Raw genomic sequence first — 23,292 nt, forward strand, 5'->3', positions numbered from 1 at the left:
ACGCAGGAATCCCACTCACAAGTAAACGCAAATGAAAAGCTGAAGGCAAATCTAACCAGGGCTGCCTGCGGAATTCAAAAAGGCGGAGGAGCTGCCAGCACAAAGTCTTCCAGATACAAGAGGTATTGACAGAACTCGATGTTGAAGTAGGAAATCAAAACGTGGCAAAAATAGCTAAAGAGGCGGCTGTGAAAGATGCGGAGTTTTTTTGTAAGATGTACATGCCAACATTATTTGATAAACATGTTCAGGTGCCAGCGTCAGAACTATACCAGGCTTTTGTTTCCCACAAATGTAAAAGAGATATAGGGAAAAGCTTGAACCGCCAGTGTCACAATCTACATTTCAAAGCACAGACAGGCGCCCATTCAAAGGCAACGAGCTGCTCAAACTGACTACAAATGGCAGACAAATTCACAAAAGCAACAGTGAATGAGGGAGGAGAAAGAAGCAAACGACTGGAGATGATATTGCCGATAATGGAAATAATATTTCAAAAGGGATAAATTCCATTCAATTTACTAAAAGAAGTTACAACTTTAGGCATAAGGAGAGACTAAAATCGCAGAACCTTAGCAGATGTGCAACTAAATAATGGGATAGATGAATATCCAGAATACATCACAAGGCAAGCAATAGCAAACAGGAGAGAATAATGAGGTGGAAGAGTAATGAAGCTAGGATTCTGAGACAAGGAAAATCATCCATTGATAATGTACAATATGTGCAAACGGTGAGACAGTGATGGAGTCACGACTTTACCTCATAAGAAAGAATATCAAACATAAGTGACTTAAAATAAAAGTAATGGGATTGACATATCTCCTCATGAAAAGGAAAAAGCAGACAATTAACTTGACAACTCCGTATACAACACTCCAGGCTATACCCGGATCCCAATGTTTGATGGGTTTCTGGATCATCTATTAATAGACACAAGACTTTTCAGTTTCCTTTCCGGTCTAAAGGGTGTTGGAAGTCATCTTGCCTTCAAATCAAAATGGCCATGATGCCAAAATTGTAGCCATGACCAGCGGAGTTTAGAAGCAGGGACCATTTTTTTCCCCTGGTTCTTGCCTTGGTTGTCTGAAAGATCTCAGCTCTGTGTGTGGTAGAGCACAAATGGAGTTGGATAGAGTTCCTCAAAGCATGGAAGTAATTTTGGCAAGTGCAAAAGTCGGGCTGCAAGCAGGCACAGCAATGTGCTGAAGGCTATGGTGCAGATTATCGTTTTTTAAATGGCAGCTGCAATGTGGCCTTCACAGCCCGGCTTGGATCCTTAATGTCTCTACGAGCTGACCTCCTGTACCTGTCAATCAATCATTGGATGTAGGGTAGAAAGAGAAGAAGAGTCAGGGATGAGAAAAGGCGCTAGGTCATAGGAGCTCAACTTGGATGAACTGTGAAAAAAAAACACCCAGCTGTATAATTATAGATTGTGTCCTTCCGAACTCAGGCTCTGTCTGGAGAAAGCTTTTTGAGTTGTACAACACTCGGGTAATGTGCTGATGGTTACACTTTTGTCATTGGTAGTGGTAATGGTGGACGTAATTTGAGATGATGAACTAAGATTATCGCGGAAGCATATTGTACAACATTGCTGCCTGATGGATTTTTCCCTGTTGTGCATTAATACCAGAACACTAAATAAGCTTGGTGTCAACTTCGTAACACTCCTCTGAGTCAGAAGGTCGTGGGTGCACGTTCCACTCCAGAGATTTGAGTGCATAATTCAGGCTGACACCTCAGTGCAGTATTGAGGGAGTTATGCACTGTCAGAGGTGCCGTCTTTCAGATAAGACATTAAACCTCTGCCCTCTCGGGTAGACGTAAAAGATCCTACGACACTATTCGAAGAACAGCGGTGGATTTCTTCCGGTGTCATGGTCAAAATTTATCCCTCAACCAACACCAGCAAAACAGATTATCTGATCATTTATCTCATTGTTGTTTGTGAGAGCTTGTTGTGTGCAAATGAGCTGTTGCGTTTCCCTACACCACAACAGTGACAAGACTTCAAAATACTTCATTGGCTGTGAAACTCTTTGGGATGTCCTGAGGTCACAAAAGCCACTATATAAATCAAGTTGACTGCCCTTGATTATCCCATGCATTTCTGGGCACCGTACTTTAGGAAGGATATCAAGGATATAGAGAGGGTGCAGAAGAGATTTACTAAAATGGTACCAGGGATGAGGGACTTCAGTTACACGAAGAGACTGGAGAAGCTGGGGTTGTTCTCCTTAGAGCAGAGAAGGTTAAGAGGAGATTTAATAAAAGTGTTCAAAATCATGAAGAGTTTTGATAGAGTAAATAAGGAAAAACTGTTTCCAGTGGCAGTAGGGTCAGCAACCAGAGGGCACAGATTTAAGGTGATTGTCAAAAGAGGCAGAGGCGACATGAGGAAACACTTTTTTGCCCAGCGAGTTGTAATGATCTGGAATGCGCTGCCTGAAAGGGTGGTGGAAGCAGATACATTAGTAGCTTTCAAAAGGGAATTAGATAAATACTTGAAGGGAAAACATTTACAGGACTATGGGGAAAGAGCAAGGGAGTGGAACTAATTGGATAGCTCTTTCAAAGATCCGGCACTGGCACGATGGGCCGAATGGCCTCTTTCTGCACTGTACCATACTATAAAACTATGATACTATAAATGCTTACTGATTTGATCTCAAATTATGTATTTTAAAAGTTTGCCAACAATTTGCATATCCACGGAGATTGAATAATCGTGATTAAAAACTGTTAACTCCTGGTGACTTCCTTCAGCAGTTTCGGGTTTATGCAATCAGCCTGTTTACTTATCCACTATGAGTTCTGGTAATTTTTTTTCAGTTCAATTCCTTTCCTATAATTATCTCTGCCAACTGTTCCATATCCTCCAGTACACTTCTCACTTCCACCCTCATTTGTAAAAACTGCTGCAAAATATTTATTTTACATCTGTCATCCCTTCATCCTTTATAGCTAGTTTCCTCACCTTTATCCCTGAGCAATTCTACCCTCTCTTCCTGCATTTACTTTTAAAATGCTTTCTTTCTTTATTTCACACCTTCCCCCGTAAAGACAAGCACAGATAACCGCCACAGAAGACAGTTGTTACAATACTGACAAGCTAAAAATCCTAATTAAAAAAAAATAATATATATATATACAAGGTATAGATTCTTCTGATTGGTCCCACTCCTTGCCTGCCCCTGTCCTTTCTTCCTCTAAACAATCTTCAGGCCTTTAAAACCCAGCTTGCTGCCACTTAATCACTAATTCCTAATTCACCTCGTCATAGAATCATAGAATGAGACAGCACAGAAGGAGGCCATTCAGCCCATCGTGCCTGTGCCTGCTTTTTGAACCAGGCTATCCAATCAGTCCCCACTCCCCTGCTGTTCTCCCATTGCTCTGCAAATGTCTCCCCTTCAAGTTTTTATCCCATTCCCTTTTGAAAGCCACGATTGAATCTGCTTCCACCATTCTTTCAGGCAGCGCATTCCAGATCATAAAAACTCGCTGCGTAAAAATCTTTTCCCTCATGTCACCTCTGGTTTTTATTCTATTCAACCTTTTGCTGCCTTTTGTAATGGTCAATTGGCCCTTCCCCTCACTTTCTCGATGTACAGAAGATATTTCATTTGTGAATGACCTGCACGACTTATTCATTTGCGAGGGTTCTGAGGATATTTTGTACAGTAAGGCCTTAGGATAATTACTGACATTTTATATATAAAGACATCAGACTTTAGTATTTAATGAATCATTTGTAAGCATTATAAGGGGCAGCACTCTCCTATATTCAGGTGGGTCCTTAATAGGCACAGCACACAGCATAATATTAATGAAAAGGGATTAACTTTTTTATGAGATAAACTTAGATCAATCCATTTTTTTAGTGCGGCTAAGGCCGCCGGGCTAATGGTATAATGTGTAGATAAAATACTCGCTTGAAAGTGAAATTCATTCATTGCCAGGGTTTAGCTGCAAATCATGAAACATGCCTGCGGAATTTTTTTTTACACTAAAACTGGTTCAAATTAATCTGTTTTTCTGTCTCAAAGTTTATTTTCCTTAGTCCAGGAGGAGTGAATTACCCATTGAAGGGTTGCAGCTGCCTGGCACATACACAATGCTTAAGAATTTGAAAGAAAAAACTGGTTCGAATTTTCCCCCTCACGTTTAGCTCCCTCTTGCCATCATAGTTACTTCTTCCAGTCCGGGAGGCAGGGCGAGGCCGGGACTGCGGAATTACCCATGGCTGTTGTCATTGTCATATCTTGATCCACCGTAGGTGGTGTGCGACGAGAGGAAGGGGTTAGTCCTGTCAGCTCTTCTTTCTTCCCTCTGCAACATGCAACGCTCTGCTGTCGCACAATGTTCCATTTCAAAGTTTGATTGTTAGTTTTTTTTTTGGTTGAGAATCTTAAGCCACAATACAGAACACCATCGAGGTTCAACAAGGTAGAAGAGAAAGAAAGACTCGCATTTATATGGCACCTTTCACAACCTCAGGACGTCCCAAGGCGCTTTACAGCCGATAAAGTACTTTTGAAGTATTGTCACTGTTGTAATGTAGGAAGCGCGGCAGCCAAATTGCGCACAGCAAGATCCCACAAACAGCAATGAAATAAATGACCAGATCATCTGTTTTAGATGTTGGTTGAGGGATAAATGTTGGCCAGGACAGCGGGTGAACTCCCCTGCTCTTCTTCGAATTGTGCCGTGTGAGCTTTTACGTCCACGTGAGAGGGCAGACCGGGCCTCGGTTTAATGTCCCATCCGGAAGACGGCACCTCCAATGGTGCAGCACTTCCCTCAGCACTGCACTGGAGTGTCAGCCTAGATTACGTGCTCAAGTCTCTGGGTTCAAGACAAGTTGAAGTAGTGTTAAGTTGACACCAAGCTTGGCTTTTAAAAAAAATCGAAGGTAGCAGGAGAAGGAAAAGATTGAGTGAAGTCAAATTTGCAGGGCTATGGTGACAGAGCAGTAAAGTGGGACTAATTAGATAGCTCTTACAAAGAGCCGGCACAGGCACGATGAGCCGAATGGCCTCATTCTGTGCTGTATCATTCTATGGTTCTATGTGATGATTTCCACTGTTTTGAGGTCCTAGGAAAGAAAGTTTTGGAAGAAGAAACAATGTAAATTCAGTGCTGCTATGCTCCCAATAGAGATAGGCACTAGAAGGGAGTGGGGGTCAGAGGATCAGTGACATGGTTCTGTAGTCCTATTGCTGACCCAAACTCCCTTTCACTAAATGTGCGAGTTGTGTCTTGATTTCAATGTGTTGAGATGAAGGAAACAGGAAAGAGTATATTGGATGGTTCATGTGCAGCTCGGGAGAAGTAAGAGGAAAGTTTAGAGGAGCATTGACCAAAGACCAAAGTATCTCCTTGAAACATATAAGATTCTGAGGGGGCTTGACAAGGCAGATACTGAGAGGCTGTTTCCCCTGGCTGGAGAGTCGAGAACTAGGAGGCATAGTCTCAGGATAAGGAGTCTGCCATTTAAGACTGAGATGAGAAGGAATTTCTTCACTCAGATGGTTGTGAATCTTTGGAATTCTCTGCCCCTGAGGGCTGTGGATGCTGAGTCATTGATAGATAGATAGATAGATTTTTGGGCTCTAGGGGAATCAAGGGATATGGGGATCGGGCGGGAAAGTGGAGTTGAGGTCGAAGATCAGCCATGATCTTATTGAATGGCAGAGGAGGCTCGAGGGGTCGTATGGCCTACTCCTGCTCCTATTTCTTATGTTCTTATAATGGATAAATAGAAAGAGACAAGAAAGGTTTGCAATAGAGAGAGAGAAAGAAAGAAAAAAATTAATTGGAGGCTGGAGGCAAATGTTGGTATTCAACTGATGGCTCACCAGCTCCGAGATCCACTCTCTATTTACAAAAGTGCCAGGGTGTCAGCACATTCTAACATTGTGTTGTGACTTTGGACAAAGAGGCCCATGAATTCGGGCAGACTCTTTTTTGGACGTGCAGGGTGGCAGGGTTGGGGAGCAGGATAAATCTCCTGTGCCTGAATTGTGAGGCCCAAGGTTCTCCAGATAACGGGCCTTGGGGATCAATATAATGGAGTTGGTGCGGCGATCAGAGAGGGGGCCAGGGATCGCGGGGCCAGGGATCGCGGGGCCAGGGATCGCGGGGCCAGGGATCGCGGGGCCAGGGATCGCGGGGCCAGGGATCGCGGGGCCAGGGATCACGGGACCAGGGATCGCGGGGCCAGGGGTCGCGGGGCCAGGGATCGCGGGACCAGGGATCGCGGGGCCAGGGATCGCGGGGCCAGGGATCGCGGGGCCAGGGATCACAGGACCAGGGATCACAGGGCCAGGGATCACGGGGCCAGGGGTCGTGGGACCAGGGATCACGGGACCCGGGATCACAGGGCCAGGGATCGCGGGGCCAGGGGTCGCGGGGCCAGGGATCACGGGACCAGGGATCACAGGGCCAGGGATCACGGGGCCAGGGGTCGTGGGACCAGGGATCGCGGGGCCAGGGATTGCGGGGCCAGGGATCGCGGAGCCAGGGATCGCCGGGCCAGGGATCACAGGACCAGGGATCACGGGACCAGGGATCGCGGGGCCAGGGGTCGCGGGGCCAGGGATCGCGGGACCAGGGATCGCGGGACCAGGGGTCACGGGGCCAGGAATCACGGGGCCAGGAATCACGGGGCCAGGGATCGCGGGGCCAGGGGTCACGGGGCCAGGGGTCACGGGGCCAGGGATCACGGGGCCAGGGGTCGTGGGACCAGGGATCGCGGGGCCAGGGATTGCGGGGCCAGGGATCGCGGAGCCAGGGATCGCCGGGCCAGGGATCACAGGACCAGGGATCACGGGACCAGGGATCGCGGGGCCAGGGGTCGCGGGGCCAGGGATCGCGGGACCAGGGATCGCGGGACCAGGGGTCACGGGGCCAGGAATCACGGGGCCAGGAATCACGGGGCCAGGGATCGCGGGGCCAGGGGTCACGGGGCCAGGGGTCACGGGGCCAGGAATCTTGGGGCTAGGAATCACGGGGCCAGGGATCGTGGGGCCAGGAATCACGGGGCCAGGAATCACAGGGCCAGGAATCACAGGGCCAGGAATCGCGGGGTCAGGGATCACGAGGCTAGAGATCTCAGGGGGTGGAGATTGGGGTGAGGTGGCGGGGAGCGGGGGTGGCAGGGACCGTGGGGGACGGGGACCAGGGGGGACGGGGATCACGGGGGGTGGGAATCATGTGGGGTGAGCATCATGTGGGGCAGGGAGCATGGGGAGAGGGGATTACAAGGGGCGGGGTTCACAAGGGACGGGGTTCGCGGGTGTCAGGGATCGGAGGGCCGCGGATCACGCCTTTAACGTAGCAAAATGTCCCAAGTCACTTCACAGGAGCGTTATCAGACCAAATTTGAGACTGAGGCACGCAAAGAAATATTAGGACAGATGACAAAAAGCTTGGTCAAAGAGGTAGGTTTTAAGGAGAGTCTCAGGAGGAGAGAGAGATAGCGAGGCGGAGAGGTTTAGGGAGCGAATTCCGAAGCTTAGGGCTTAGGCAGCTGAAGGCAAGGCCAGCAATAGTGGAGTGATTAAAATCGGGGATGCGCGAGAGGCCAGAATTGGAGGAGCGCAGAGTTCTCAGAGGGTTGTAGGGCTGGAGGAGATTACAGAGATAGGGAGGGGTGAGGCCACGGTGAAATTTGAAAATAAGGATGAGAGTTTTAAAATCGAGGCGTTGCTGGACCGGGAGCCAATATGGGTCAGCGAGCACAGGGGTGATGGGTGAACGGGACTTGGTGTGGGTTAGGAAACGGGCAGCAGAGTTTTGGATGAGCTCAAGTTCGCGTGCTGACTCTTCAATTTTCTTACTTTTAAAATTACTTCAAAAATGTGCCACGATTGTTCGATAAGAGATCTGCTCCAGTCACCTTAATTACCAATTCCTGGCACTACGCAATCATTACGGATTATTTGAGCTGTTAAAAAAAATCATCAATTCGATGCGAACGTCAGTAAAAGTTGTAATTGAGGGGCAAATTCGGTATCAATTTTAATATCTGATGTAAATAATTAGACAATAAGATCTGTACTATCAATTTTAGGGTGCATCATTTTACATTGGAAAATAGGTCTGAGATCCAGGTGCAGGGCTAAGCAAAGTGCGTATCATATGCAAAATAATATTGTAATGACTGGATATCTCATGACATTTCTCGAGGTAATCTCTCATTTCGAACTCAAAGCAGATTTACAGGAACAATAGCTAATTAGAAAGGTATTTACTGCAATTTTACATCCTAATCCCTTCCAGGCCTCTGAGTGACACCTTTTCCAATGACATTTCAAAGGCAAATTCCTTCTTGTTTTTAACACTTTCACTGGTCCCATTTGGTAGACTACGAGCTGCTTCAGTATTGTGTCAGCATGCTCCTGACACTTGGGTCTTGTACAGCTGACAGCAGTGTCAAATAGGAACAGGAGTAGGCCATTCAGCCCCGCGAGCCTGTTCCGCCCTTCAATTAGATCATGGCTAATCTGTATCTTAACTCCGTCTACCCGCTTTGGTTCCGTAACCCTTAATATCCTTGCCTAACAAAAATCTCAGTTTTGAAATTTTCAATTGACCCCCCAGCCTCAACAGCTTTTTGGGGGAGAAAGTTCCAGATTTCCACTCCCCTTTGTGTGAAGAAATGCTTCCTGACATGACCCCTGAACGGCCCAGCTCTAATTTTAAGGTTATGCCCCCCACTGTTCTGGACTCCCCCACCAGAGGAAATAGTTTCTATCTGCCCTATCAAATCCTTTAATCACCTTAAAAATCCTTTAATCAACAGGGTTGCCAACTCAGGTCGGACGTATTCCTGGAGGTTTCATCACATGCCCTCCCGTCTCCAACAGCCCCGCCCTGTCAAATAGCCTTTTTCTCCCATCTCCCATAATTTTATAATTAATCAACAAAACTGTTCAAAGACAATGAAAAAAACCCACATCATTTGAAAAAAAATAATTCCGCTATAATTTTCCTCCCGAGATGCTTGCAACAGTTTCCAGAAGATTAATCTTCAATTCCTGGAGACTCCAGGCCAGTCCTGGAGGGTTGGCAACCCTAGTGGCAAAATACGCTTGCTTGATTCACTAAGACCGGAGGTCGGGAAGACTTGTTTTTTTTTACCTTTAACGCTGTCACCAGCAGCATGAGACCGGCACATCCAGTGGAGCTACAAAAGCAGCTTTTAAAAAAAAGTATTCCCTAGATGCGGGCAACACTGTCAAGGCCACATTTATTGCCCATCCCCAGTTGTCCTGAGGAGGTGGTGGTGGGTCCTCCTCCAATTCTATTGAGTGGCTTGTATAGGCCAATTCAAAAGGCTCTCACCAGAGGTGCCAGCAACAGGATGGCATTGAAGGCACCTGAAACAGCAATTGGTACCCTAAGCAGCTTCTTATCTTTCTCAGCTGAAGGAGGTTTGTGTCATGATAAGTTGGTCACTTAGAAAATAGAATAGGAATTTTAAAAAAAGTAGTCATATTGCGACTGAACGTGTTGGGACCGATTATCCTCCTTTTTGCTCCCAGGGTTTCAAGAGGCAGAGTATCGTGTCAAGCCTCCACCCCACTTTGTGTTGCTCAGGGGTTTCCTGGGCATTCCCTGGAGAGGATTGGGGCGGTGGGGGGTTGGTGGGGAACAGAGGGGTTACACTCCAAGCAGATGCAACCATGTCAATTTCCCTGTTGGATTGGTGGTGGGTTCCCATTTGGATGGGCGTCCAGGGAGTATCGGTCCATAGGCTCCGTGTCCAGCCCTGCTCAGAATGGAGAACCTGAGAGCATCAATGCCAAGGAATCTGAAAGGGCGAGTGGAGTCTTTTTCACAAGGCCGGCAGATCTTCCAAGGCTGGAGACCTTCTGTTAGACGTTAGCTGTGGCTCAGTGGGTAGCACTCTCGCCTCTAAGTCAGAAAGTAGCGGGTTCATGGTCCCACTCCAGAGACTTGAGCACCATCATCTAGGCTGACACTTCAGTGCAGTACTGAGGGAGTGCTGCTCTGTCGGAGGTGCTGTTTTTCTGATGTGCTGTTAAACCGAGGCCCTGTCTGCCCTCTCAGATGGACCTAAAAGATCCCATGGCACTATTTTGAAGAAGAGCAGGGGAGTTCTCCCTGGTGTCCTGGCCAATACTTATCCCTCAACCAACATCCCTAAAAAAAGATTATGTGGTCATTATCACACTGCTGTTTGTGGGGTCTTGCTGTGCGCAATTTGGCTGCCGTGTTTCCTACATTACAACAGTGACTACACTTCAAAAAAGTACCCCTTTGGATGTACAGCGATTTGGGAGATCCTGAGGTTGTGAAAGGTGCTATATAAATGCAAGTTCTTTGTGTTGTTTGTGAGCAGCAGGGAGAAGGCCCTGAAGGAAATAACGATGACTGCTGCTGAAGGCCTGCACTAGCAGTTGGAGTTCTGCCTCCAGTCCATGGCACGAGGCCCAGCCAAGGGATGAGCCTGCATCTGGTGTGCATTGGGCCTAAGCTAATGGACTCACACCTGAAACTATCAGGATGTTTGGGCTAGGTCAGTTGGCGAACACTTCCAGTGTGCGCCACCTAACTGGTGCCGAGGCGTCTGGGGAGTGGGGAGGAAAATTGGACCCATTGTGAGAGTCATCCACTCTTATAGGTGGCCTTGTAGGTGACACCTCTCTGTCTGCTCACTGTGATTGCCTTGGCAACGGGCAGTAATCACCAGGCATTGTTCTGTGATTTATAAATGCGTAGGATTCGAAGATTTCATTTCCACAACATTCACCTGAGGAAGGAGGAAGCCTCCGAAAGCTTGTGAAATTTAAAATAAATTTGTTGGACTATAACTTGGTGTTTTAAAATTGTTTACAATTGTCAACCCCAGTCCATCACCGGCATCTCCACATCTTATAGGAAACACATACCACAGGAAACAATTGGGAAGAAATGGTGAAAACAACTTCATGAAAGGGGTTTGGCCCTTAAAAGAGCTAAAGTATTCTTTAACTCAAGTGAGCACAGTTGCCACAGAGAAGTCCAGAGTAACATTATCCTTCTCCTCAAATAATTATTTGACTAAGAATGAGATGGGGAAAGGGATCGATCAGAGGGAAGCTATGAAAGATAAGAGGAACGATTTTTTTAAAAAAAATGGTATAAATAGAAGTAGATGATTAAAAGGAACAACCAGCCATGGTAAATTCATGACCACTGCCTCTCAAGCCAGTCAGCTTCCCCAGCGGAACACCGTTCTGCTGCTCCCTCCCTCCAGACCGAAACTTCAGTCTGAAACTTCTCCCGGTTCCACTTTAGTTCAGAAAATGCTATTGGCGTTCTCGGAGATGCATCTACTAATTTATTCTCAGTGGAAGCTGCTGATTGACATGACAGATACAACGTTACAAAAAGAATAACGTATGGACAGAAGATGGCAGGCATTTCACCAATGAATAATGCATAATATGCTCGGAGCCCAATTTATGAACACTCAACAAATTAATCATTCATTTTGTGACCTCTGCCTTATGCAAAAATACTCAAACCTATCGTCGAACAAAAAAACAATATCTACATCAGTTTTCCAGATTGATGTTAAATCGCTTTCAGTGAAGTCAGCTCTCGAGGCTACTATTGTCTGCTCAACTTTTCTGACCAAACTTTTTTTTTTAATGAATGCACATATCAAACAAAGAGAATATTGAATTCCTCACTTGCAGTTTTAATGAGCTGAGATTTCTTAGACAGGGGATTACTATGGGTGTTAGAACTTTTCTTTTTTTCCCCCATTCTGCTGCTCCTCGGCGGCAAAATACAAGTTGAAATATATTCAACTCTCTCGTACATAACTGAAGGTTTCTGTGTCTGGAATTTATCTATTCCCAGTAAAAGTGCGTTGGTTCCACAATGAAACAGACTGATTAATATATTGCTAAGAGGAACATGCAAAGCAGGAAAGCGCATTGCTGGAAAAGGTCAGTAAGGGTGAGGGAACTTAGGGGTGGGGAATGGGTGAATTGTTCAAATGACGCCCTTTCTACCCTGGGATTCTTTGTCGACTTTAAGCCTTGTCGCTACTGATGAGGAGGGGGAATTGTGTTCCAGTGAATAATGCTTCAGGAGGGGTCAGTCCCACAAGACAGCTCCACTTTAACAATGACGGCTTCCCCCTATTCAGCCCGTTTCATTCATCACCACATTTTTTTAAAACAAAATTTCAACCATTTCCATTTCAAAATTCACCTTCCAACTGAACATTAAAAAATAATGTCACCTCTGTGTTTCATAAAAGGAGAGAAACAAAAAGATGGCTTCACTATTACTGTGAAACATATAAGATTGTGAAGGGACTTGATCGGGTGGATGCGGTAAGGATGTTCCCAAGGATGGGTGAAACTAGAACTAGGGGGCATAATCTTAGAATAAGGGGCTGCTCTTTCAAAACTGAGATGAGGAGAAACTTCTTCACTCAGAGGGTAGTAGGTCTGTGGAATTTGCTGCCCCAGGAAGCTGTGGAAGCTACATCATTAAATAAATTAAAAACAGAAATAGACAGTTTCCTAGAAGTAAAGGGAATTAGGGGTTACGGGGAGTGGGCAGGAAATTGGACATGAATTTCGATTTGAGGTTCGGATCAGATCAGCCATGATCTTATTGAATGGCGGAGCAGGCTCGAGGGGCCGATTGGCCGACTCCTACTCCGATTTCTTATGATGTTCTTATTACGCGGACAAAATCAGACACAGTTTTGCAGTGCAGGCTCAGAAAGCAAAAAAAAAGGGAATTAAAGACTTTGGCCTGGAAATTCAGGGGCGCACATTATTGGGGGGGGGGGGGTGTGCAGGAGGCTGTGCCTGAATGGAGAGGCCCGAGATGCACCCGATATTGGTCTTCGGGCCTCATTTCCATCAAGCCGCAGCAGGCAGGTGGTCAGCAAAGCGACACTGAAGAACGGGCTGCAGTGAGGCCAGCAACGGCCCTCGGGTAAGTGAGGAAGAGGGGCGACCGGGAAGGCAGGGGTGGCCACCGGGAAGGGAACGATAGGGTTGGGAAGGAAGCAGTGGCCGGGCGGGGGTGGGGGGGGGGGGGGCGGGGTTTGAGGGGCAGCGTTGGGGGGGGGAGGGTGGGTTGCTCCACCCAGCTCTACATTCAGGTAAGTATATTTTAAAACCTTACCTTGTTGGTTGCGGCCTGCAGCGGTCCCTTTTAGAACCGCGTGTACACCTGATTTTCCTGGCGCAGGTGCCAAAGGGGCCTTAAACAGATGTTAGGCCCAATATTTGCATATGCCTGTTTCAGGTGTGAGCACTGCACGCCGATTATTTGGCATTTACCAATATGGCAGGTGTAAAGAGCTGTGCTTCCTGCCTGCCATATTGGAGGGATTAGGAGGTCACTTAGCGCTCGAAAATCGAGGGCTGCACCATCGAGTTTCTCAGCCTTTTGCCTCGGCCTCACACTTTGAGATACTAATGTACAAACCGCCTGTTATGTTCGTCTGAATTGTCTCTCTTGGCTTTTCTTAGCAGAGACGATAACCTGGTTATAATAAATGGACGAATGCCTCCACTAATATAGCAGGGAGGAGAAATTCAGATGAAAGCGTTGACCATTTATTTATTAATTATCCCGCAGTGTGATTTCAGAACCTTGGCGTTTGATTCCAGTTGCGATCTCATTCGCGTGCCAAAGAGTATCCGACGGTACTAGCAAAACCCGTTAGAACTGAGCATTGGAATCGAACTCCAAGCACGGTCGCAGTTGATAAAAAGGGGCCCCCTGAAAATCCTTTGGGGGGGGGTTCTGCCAGACCTCCCGCCATATCTCAGGTGGGAATACAGCGGAAGCCACCGGAAAACAGCAGGGGACCCCATTGCTCGGGACCTCTATCGTGTGTGGATTAGGGCCCGCAAAAGCAGCAGAAGCGATCCGCGTTGATGGGGGAAACCATGACTCGCGATCAAAACGTTGCTGCGGCTGCTTTTCCAAAATCTCACCAGCGGCACACAACCGACAGACGAGAACGTCTAACCCTACACGGGAGGCTGCTCATTGACAACTAGATTCATTCCATTAAGCTGGCTTATGTAATGATCCTGCTGATTCAGCTGGGAGAGGCAGCATGTAGCTGCGCCAACAAGACCAGGAGCAAGCTCAACTTCTGTTTTTAGCTTATCTCAGCCTAGTGGGCAGAACTTAAGAACCCAACAAAAGTCAAGCTCAACAACAACAACAACAACAACAACAACAACAACAACAACTCGCATTTATATAGCGCCTTTAACGTAGTAAAAAGTCCCAAGGTGCTTCTCAGGAGTGTTATCAGGAAAAAATTGACACCAAGACACTTAAGGAGATATCAGGACAGGTTGGTTCACCGAGGTAGATTTTAAGGAGCATCTTAAAGGAGGATAGAGAGGTAGAGAGGTGGAGAGGTTTAAGGAGGGAATTCCAGAGATTAGGGCTTAGGCAGCTGAAGGCACGGCCGGCAATGGTGGAGCGATGAAAATCGGGGATGCGCAAGAGGCCAGAATTGGAGGAACGCAGAGTTATCGGAGGGTTGTTGGGTTGGAGGAGGTTACAGAGATAGGGAGGGGCGAGGCCATGGAGGGATTTGAAAACAAGGATAAGAATTGTAAATTAGAGGCGATGCCGGACGAGGAGCCAATGTAGGTCTGCGAGCTACATTTCACGAAAAGATTGCTTGGGCTGTAATGTAGGAAACACGACAATCATGATAGGGTTCCACAAACAGCTATGTGATAATGACCAGATTATCTTTTTTTTAGTGATGTGGGTTGAAGGATAACATTGGCTAGTAGTGTAAACAGCGGCTCAGTTGGTAGCACTCTCACTTCTGAGCTTATGGAGGTTGTGGGTTCAATCCCCACTCCAGAGACTTTGAGCACAAAATCTAGGCTGACACTCCAGTGCAGCTCTGAGGGAGTGCTGCACTGTCGGAGGCGCCGTCTTTCAGATGAGACGTTAAACCGAGGCCCCGTCTGCTGCCTCAGGTGGATGTAAAAGATCCCACGGCACTATTTCGAAGAAGAGCAGAGGAGTTATTCCTGGTGTCCTAGCCAATATTTATCCCTAAAACAAATTATCTGGTCATTATCAAAATTGCTGCTGTGGGAGCTTGCCGTGTGCAAATTGGCTGTTGTGTTTCCTACATTACAACAGTGACTACACTTCAAAAGTACTTCATTGGCTGTAAAGTGCTTTAGGATGTCCTTAGGTTGTGAAAGGTGCTATATAAATGCAAGTCTTTCTTTCCAGACAGACCACTCCACAGCACAATGCAATGTTAAATGAACCCTCCCCCTTCAGGTAGTTAAAGGACTGAACATGTACTCATTGCAGATCAAGCCCTGTCATTATTAATCTCTTCAAGGAGGCCCATTAAAAAAAAATCAAGTAAGTCACTCACGGATGACTTGAAATTCAAAACCTCTACATGAAATAAGAGAATCAATGATTTTTTAAAAAAAAGTGGAGACATTTCTATATTAGTTCTGTGAGGATAATGTGACAGTCTTTCACAGAGGGCAAGTTATTTTATGAAAATGGAGGGAAACAAGATATAGAACACGACTGAAACCAAAAATGGAGAAAAAGCCACTAGCAGGCCTCTTCTAACAACACCTGCAGTATATTAATCAGAAAGAAAAGACGTTTCACAAATACAACTGAAAGGAAAACACATTCCACCGGCCACATTCCCTGAAATCTGGAGCAATTTATGGAAAATATAAACAGAAAAGTGAGCCATTAAAGGCACATTATCATCTTCTGGATGTTTATTGAATCTCGTCCATTTATTCCGGTGAATGTTAATAATCCCGTAGAACGGCTCGGAAAAAGATAAGGGAGTTCTCCTGATGTCCTGGCGAATCGGGGTTGCCAACTCTAGTCGGACATATTCCTGGAGGTTTCATCACATGACCGCCCGCCTCCAACCGGCCTGCCCAGTCAAATAAACTTGTTTCTTCCCAGCTCCAATATTTTTCTAATTAATAAACAAAAGCATTCAAAGAAAATGGAAAAAAAGCCCACAATTTTTTTTTTAACGACCCAATGATTTTCCTCCCTGGTTTGCTCGCAGCAGTGTCCAGGAGATTAACCGTCAATTCCTGGAGACTCCAGGGCAATCCTGGAGGGTTGGTAACCCTATGACCAAAGCTGCCTCCCTCAGCCTATGATCTCCCCCAAAAAATAAGATGAACTCAGATTCATGTCATTTCTCTTTGTGGGATGTTAGTTTGTGTAGAATGACTGCCGTGTTTGCTACAAAATAACAGTCACTGCACTTCAAGCCCAAGTCACTTTGAGACATTTGAGTGACATGATCAGGTACTACATCAATGCAATACATCTTTACCCAAAAAGTGGTGAGAATGTGGAACTACATGGAGTGGTTGAGGCAAATAGCATAGATGCATTTAAAGGGAAGCTAGATAAACACATGAGGGAGAAAAGAATAGAAGGATATGCTGATAGGGTTAGATGAAGAGGGGTGGGAGAGGGCGTGTGTGGAGCACAAACACCGGCATAGACCTGTTGGGCTGAATGGCCTGTTTTTGTGCTGTACGCTTTATGTAATATGTAATGTAACTGTTTCTGTTGTTGTGCTTTATTCAGTTCTTGGAACAGCTTACGCTGAAACTCTGGCATGAAATCAGCCTGTATGACAGTGAAGAATTGCCTTTTTTTAGTTAATCCATAAGGATGACACCAAGTTGCCCCAGTGTCATCAACAGGACAAACAAATTTACCCGTGCCCTCCCCCTTTTTTCAAAGGGGCACAACTAATAAAGGAACTTAACCATAAAAAATACTTCCAACAATACAGAAGGAAACTTATACAGTTAAATCATAATATTATCGCTTGTGTCAATTAGACACTTCATACCCTGCGGTGCCCATCAGTCGCAGAAGGCCTCAAGGGTTACCGGCAGGCACCCTCTCCAGGGCCAGCTGGGCATGGGCAAGGCCACAGAAGACAGGCAGGCAGCCAGCCAAAGCAACCCCTCAATGAGCCGTGTCCACGGATGGCCACGCTCAGGAGCGGACTCAGAAGAAGGTCCTCCAACTTTACCCCGCCCCCGGAGGTGGTCTTCCATCCAAGTTACTAAACAAGCCTAACTCTGCTTAGCTTCTAAGATCAAATGGGAGCGGGCAGTTTCAGTGCAATGTGGAAGGCAGCCAGGGAGGTATAGCCAGGAGACAAGTGGCTCATTTCACTTAGGACCCGATACAGCTGGCAGAGAGAAGGCTTTCACCCCCATCAGTCTGGGCGAGATCTTCAGCCAAGGTGTTTAACCTTATTGGAAGTTTAGAGAATTTATAGGGGCGTATACCACCACCGATGTTATCAGTGCACACTGACAACATCTCAGCCTAAACTCATGCTTAGCAACCCGGAACACAGAAATGCCCCTTTAACGGAGTATTCTGTGATGTTTTCATACGTCAATATTATAATTAATTATTTAACCATTCTTTTTCCTGCCTTTCTCCAAACAAACGAAATCCTAATATAAAGCCTGCTATAAAAAAAGAAAAAAAGGAATCAATTGTTTGGCTTTCCAACTACGTCTTCCTGGTGTGGTTGGGCATCTTCTGAATTTTTCAGGCCTGTTCTCTCCCACATGGCCTTTACCTTATTTAATTATGCAGGAGGACAGGAAATGCTACTGCAAACATTGAGGCTAACTCGACAGCGGCATTATAAAGAAGGATGGACAGCAACTGCAGATTCATCTCTTCATAAAAAGTTAATCTCAAAGTTTGGTCTAAAATACCAGAAAGTCATCCTTCAAAGGCTACCCAGTGTGATACAGGTGGTGCGGAACTCAGATGCACAGAGGCTCTTGCACTCTTCTCCTATGTTTAGTGAATTCCTGATCTCAGCTGTGGTAGCTACAGGGAAGGGAAGTCAACCAATGTTGACTAGAGCTCATCCCAAACTTTGCTGCCCGTATCCTAACTCGCACCAAGTCCCGTTCACCCATCACCCCTGTGCTCGCTGACCTGCATTGGCTCCCGGTCTGGGAACGCCTCGATTTTAAAATTCTCATCCTTGTTTTCAAATCCCTCCGTGGCCTCGCCCCTCCCTATCTCTGTAACCTCCTCCAGCCCTACAACCCTCTGAGATCTCTGTGCTCCTCTAATTCTGGCCTCTTGCGCATCCCAGATTTTAATCGTTCCACCATTGGCGGTTGCGCCTTCAGCTGCCTAGGCCCTAAGCTCTGGAATTCCCTCCCTAAACCTCTCCGCCTCTCCACCTCTCTCTCCTTCTTTAAGACGCTCCTTAAAACCTACTACTTTGCCGTGATATCTCCTTATGAGGCTCGGTGTCAAATTTTGTTCACTAATTGCTCCTGTGAAGTGCCTTGGGATGTTTTACTCCGTTAACAGTGCTATATCAATGCAAGTTGTTGTTGTATGTTATCCTCATGACTTGCACACTGTTAGGCCAAAGCCAACCCAATAAACCTGTAAGAGCAACTCTAGCCGAGTAGTGATGGTTTGTGAGATTAGTATATTAACTAGCTCCATATCTGAACGGAGTAGCTAACCCGTTTATTTTAAATGGATTAATACTTCCGCTAAAAAAAAGCAGATGAAGGGACATCACATAAATGCATTAAGCATCCGTGAGCTAAAGTCATAATTTTTAGGTTTATAAGGCCAGCAGGAAAGGGGTTATGTTAGAAAGTGTGGATTTTTAAAAAATGTGGATCTGCACATTTGGTGTCCTTTTTTTGGGCAATGGCAAAGTGTGAAAATATACACTCTGAAATGAAGCTGTGGGAGACCAGTGCATTAGATGCAAGTTGCTGGTGTATGAATGATCAAAGTGCTCGTCTGAAACATCTTCCCTGCTCTTTAAGGCTCTTTATGTAGAGCCTTTCACACCCTCAGAACATCCCAAAGCGGTTTACAGCCAATGACGTACTTTTTTGAAGTGTAGTCACTGTTGTACTGTAGGAAACGCAGCAGCCAATTTGCACACAGCAAGGTCCCGCAAACAGCAATGGGATAATGACCAGAATAATCTGAGTTAGTGGTGTTACATAGAAACATAGAAAATAGAAGCAGGAGTAGGCCATTCGGCCCTTCGAGCCTGCTCCGCCATTCAATACGATCATGGCTGATCCTCTATCTCAATACCATATTCCCGCTCTCTCCCCATACCCCTTGATGCCTTTTGTGTCTAGAAATCTATCTAGCTCCTTCTTTAATATATTCAGTGACTTGGCCTCCACAGCCTTCTGTGGTAGAGAATTCCACAGGTTCACCACCCTCTGAGTGAAGAAATTTCTCCTCATCTCAGCCCTAAATGTCCTACCCCGTATCTTGAGACTGTGACCCCTCGTTTTGGACCCCCCAACCAGGGGAAACATCCTCCCTGCATCCAGTCTGTCTAGCCCTGTCAGAATTTTATATGTTTCAATGAGATACCCTCTCATTCTTCTAAACTGTAGTGAATACAGGCTGAGTCGACCCAATCTCTCCTCATACGACAGTCCTGCCATCCCAGGGATTAGTCTGGTAAACCTCCGCTGCACTTCTTCTATGGCAAGTATATCCTTTCTTAGGTAAGAAGACCAAAACTGCACACAATACTCCAGGTGTGGTCTCACCAAGGCCCTGTATAACTGCAGTAAGACATCCTTGCTCCTGTACTCAAATCCTCTCGCAATGAAGGCCAACATACCATTTGCCTTCCTAACTGCTTGCTGCACCTGCATGTTTGCTTTCAGTGACTGGTGTACAAGGACAGCCCAGGTCCCTTTGTACATCAACATTTCTCAATCTATCACCATTTAAATAATACCCTACCTTTCTGTGTTGGTTGAGGGATAAATACGCCTGGAGAACTCCCCCCGCTGTTCTTTGAAATAGCACCATGGGATCTTTTACATCCATCTGAGAGAACAGATGGGGCCTCGGTTGAATGTCTCATCTGAAAGACAGCACCTCCGACAATGCAGCAGTCCCTCTGTACTGCACTAAAGTGTCAGCCTAGATTATGTAGTCAAGTCTCTGGAGTGGGGCTTGAACCCACGACCTCCTAACTCAGAGATAAGAGTGCTACCCACTGAGACATGGCTGAAAAGTCAAAGAAATTAGAAAAGGTTGACCATATTGGGTCGCTCAAAGTCTCTGCTGTTTTGGCAAAGGCGTTGACCTGTTTAAAATCAATGGCTCTTCTAAAATAGCAAGGAAGGAGTTTCAGATAGATGCGTTAAGTACTCATGTATTAGTATCCCATTGTATAATTTCAGGGCTATAAATTTGTGAAGCCTTTAATATCCTTGAAATAACACATAGACCTTTTTAAAGGTTGCACATGTAGGGGGTGAGAGAAAGAAAGTCCATATGAAAGCAAATCTTTTACCTGTATGAATTTAAGTCTAACATATGCTTCTACTTATATAGGAATTATACTTACTCACTTTTCTCCTAACTCAAAGTCACTATTCTTGATCCTACCCTCCAAAGCGTCTGTAAGAATATTGCACTAAAATAGCACAGAGCCAGTTGAGGGAGGGACCTGACCTGACTGGAGGCTTCTACGAAGATGCCACACAGAGAGAGTTGACTTGGGGCTTTCTTTGCTCTCGGACAGCACAGCTATCACCAAGGCTCAGACTATACTAAGTTAACAAGTCTGGGTTTACCAAACAGGGGATTAACTGTAAATTAGCAAGCAGAGTTCTGTATGAAAAGAGAACGGGACCTGTGTGGTCACCAAACCAGCAATAAACTTTCATAATCTCAAAGGTGTTGTAGATTTGCTGCAAACCATTCTGACTCCTTGAACAGATCAAGCTGGGACCTAGTCAATCAACACTTACGTCAGTCAGACAGAAGTTTAAAATGTCATTCTATGACCATCTGGACTAACGCTGACAGCATTTCTGAGCGAAACATTCTTTTTCATTTAGTGATGTAAAATGCAATTTAGTGCCACCGAATGTCAGGTATAAAATATATAAGGATATGGTAGACTCATGGTTATGGTATCGATGAGTTCAAATCCTATCATAGCAAGTTCTGAAACTGAACCAGAACACTATTCCTTCCCAGAAGCGAATCTACTGTCCCCTTCCTGGTCTGGTCTACATGTAAGTCCGGGCCCATGCTATTTGCCCCTCAGCCAGTGTCATCCACATCTCAATTACAAGTGGAAAAATATATACCTTCTATCACCTACTTCTCTTCATTGCTCTCTCCACAACCCCTCCCCCCGGAAGGAGAGTCACTAGTTGAGGGATTCTGAAAGGCACAGAGTTGTACGAGAGGTTGGATTTGGGTACATTTCTGGAGACTCCACTTGCACGCTGGAGTCTCACTCGACTCATGGATCGGAGAATCACCAGAAAATCAAGAGCGTCACTGTGTCCCACTTGCAACGCTCCTGATTTTCTGGTCATTAAAATTAATGAAAATGTATCCCATGAAGTGAGTAGGAAATGGGCTTGGAGACGGGGGTGGTGGGACTGGGGGGGTGCAATGAGGGAAAATGGCCCATCCCATTGGGTCTACAGTACTTTTAAAATTGAGAAAAATCATCGGCGACTTGCTAGGAGCAGCAAGTGCCTCTTCACAACTCTACAAAAATCAAATGCAAACCAAGATAGAATAATCTATAAATGACAAGGGTCACTTAATATCTACCACTACTTGCATTTATATATCTCACCTAAAGTAGAACATCTCTGAGCGTTTATGGGATGGGCGGTGGGGGGGGGGGGGGGGGCGCGGGGAGGGTGCGTAGGTAAGGCAGTGAACACCAAGCAGGTGTTTGGAAAGATAGCCGGACGGAGTGAAAGCATGAGCCAAGGGAGAGGTTCTTAAGAGGCCTTTGATGAAAGACAGAGAGGTAACAAGGTGAAGTACTTCGGGGGACGTGGTAGGTTTGACCAACAGGAACTCCCAGTGTAGAGCTTTGTGTGGTGGGATTCATGTCGGGAATTTGGGCCTTTGAACAATTTTGATGGTTGGACATTCGTGTGGCGCCTGCTTTGTGCTTCCGCTACACGGAACTGAAGGTAGCACCATTGGCGATGTCCCAAAGCCCTATCACTGCCATTGAAGTACTAATGAATTGTAGTCACTTTTGTACTGTAGGGAAATGCGGCAGCCAATTTCAGCAGAGCAAGATCCCACAAATAGCAACGAGATAATTGACCAGCTGATCTGTTTTTAGTGGTGTTGGTTGAAGAATAAATATCGGCCAGAATGTCAGAACTCCCCTGCTCTTCTTCGAAAAGTGCCATGCGATCTTTGACCTGCGGGGGCAGACGGGGCCTTGGTTTAATGTCTCATGTGATAGGCGGCACCTCCGATGGTGCAGCTCTCCCTCAGTATTGCACTGGAGAGTTTTTTTTTTATTCGTTCACAGGATGTGGGCGTCGCTGGCAAGGCCGGCATTTATTGCCCATCCCTAGCGAGATTTTTACAACTGAGTGGCTTGCTAGGCCATTTCAGAGGGCAATTAAGAATCAACCACATTGCTGTGGGTCTGGAGTCACATATAGGCCAGACCGGGTAAGGACAGCAGGTTTCCTTCCCTAAAGGACATTAGTGAACCAGATGGGTTTTTACGACAATCTGGTAGTTTCATGGCTATCATTACTGATACTAGTATTTTAATTCCAGATTTTTATTAAATTAATTGAATTTAAATTCGCCAGCCGCCGTGGCGGGATTTGAACTCGTGACTCTGGATTTTAGTCCAGGCCTCTGGATTACTAGCCCAGTAACATAACCACTACGCTACCGTACCCTGGATTATGCGCTCAGATCTATGGGGTGGGACTTGAACCTTCTGACTCAGAGACAAGCGTGCTACCCACTGAGCCAAGACTGACACCCCACTCTATGCAGTGAGTGCTAAATTATAACATCTACCCCAGAGTGCCAAAGAGAACAGGGGCATAATGAGGAAAGGCTCAGTTACCAATGCTGGAGAGAAGAGAGTGACGAACAAGCAGTAGTCCACGGGCCGGGTTGGTGGGGGGGGGGGGGGTGGGGGGGGTGGTGGATTTTAATTCCCCTGCTGGGCGGGAATGGTGCGGGCGAGCAGTTAGAATCGAGCGGCTCCATTTCCCGCTTTGTTCCCGCCGATCTCCGATTTTAATGGCGCCGATTTTGGCGGTGGACGAGTTGTCCATCAGACTCAGGAGGGAACCTCGTGCATAACTGCCAACCGGGGACCTACGACATCAATAGGACCCCGATGGCATTTTAACCGGGGCCCGAGCAGCGAAGTCGCCC

The 23,292-nt window shown here is 46.2% G+C and overlaps 1 protein-coding gene across 1 annotated transcript in view; it reads left to right on the forward strand.

Annotated features, from left to right (window-relative positions):
• Positions 1 to 6,078: 6,078 nt before the first annotated feature.
• Positions 6,079 to 23,292, forward strand: part of LOC137325651 (elastin-like) — a 38,490-nt gene continuing 21,276 nt past the window's right edge. The window contains exon 1 of the mRNA XM_067990916.1: positions 6,079 to 7,141. Coding sequence (XP_067847017.1) covers positions 6,079 to 7,141 — 1,063 coding nt within the window. The remainder of the gene's footprint in view (positions 7,142 to 23,292) is intronic.

Source organism: Heptranchias perlo, chromosome 9, assembly GCF_035084215.1.
Source record: "Heptranchias perlo isolate sHepPer1 chromosome 9, sHepPer1.hap1, whole genome shotgun sequence".
In the NCBI taxonomy this organism is placed as follows: domain Eukaryota; kingdom Metazoa; phylum Chordata; class Chondrichthyes; order Hexanchiformes; family Hexanchidae; genus Heptranchias; species Heptranchias perlo.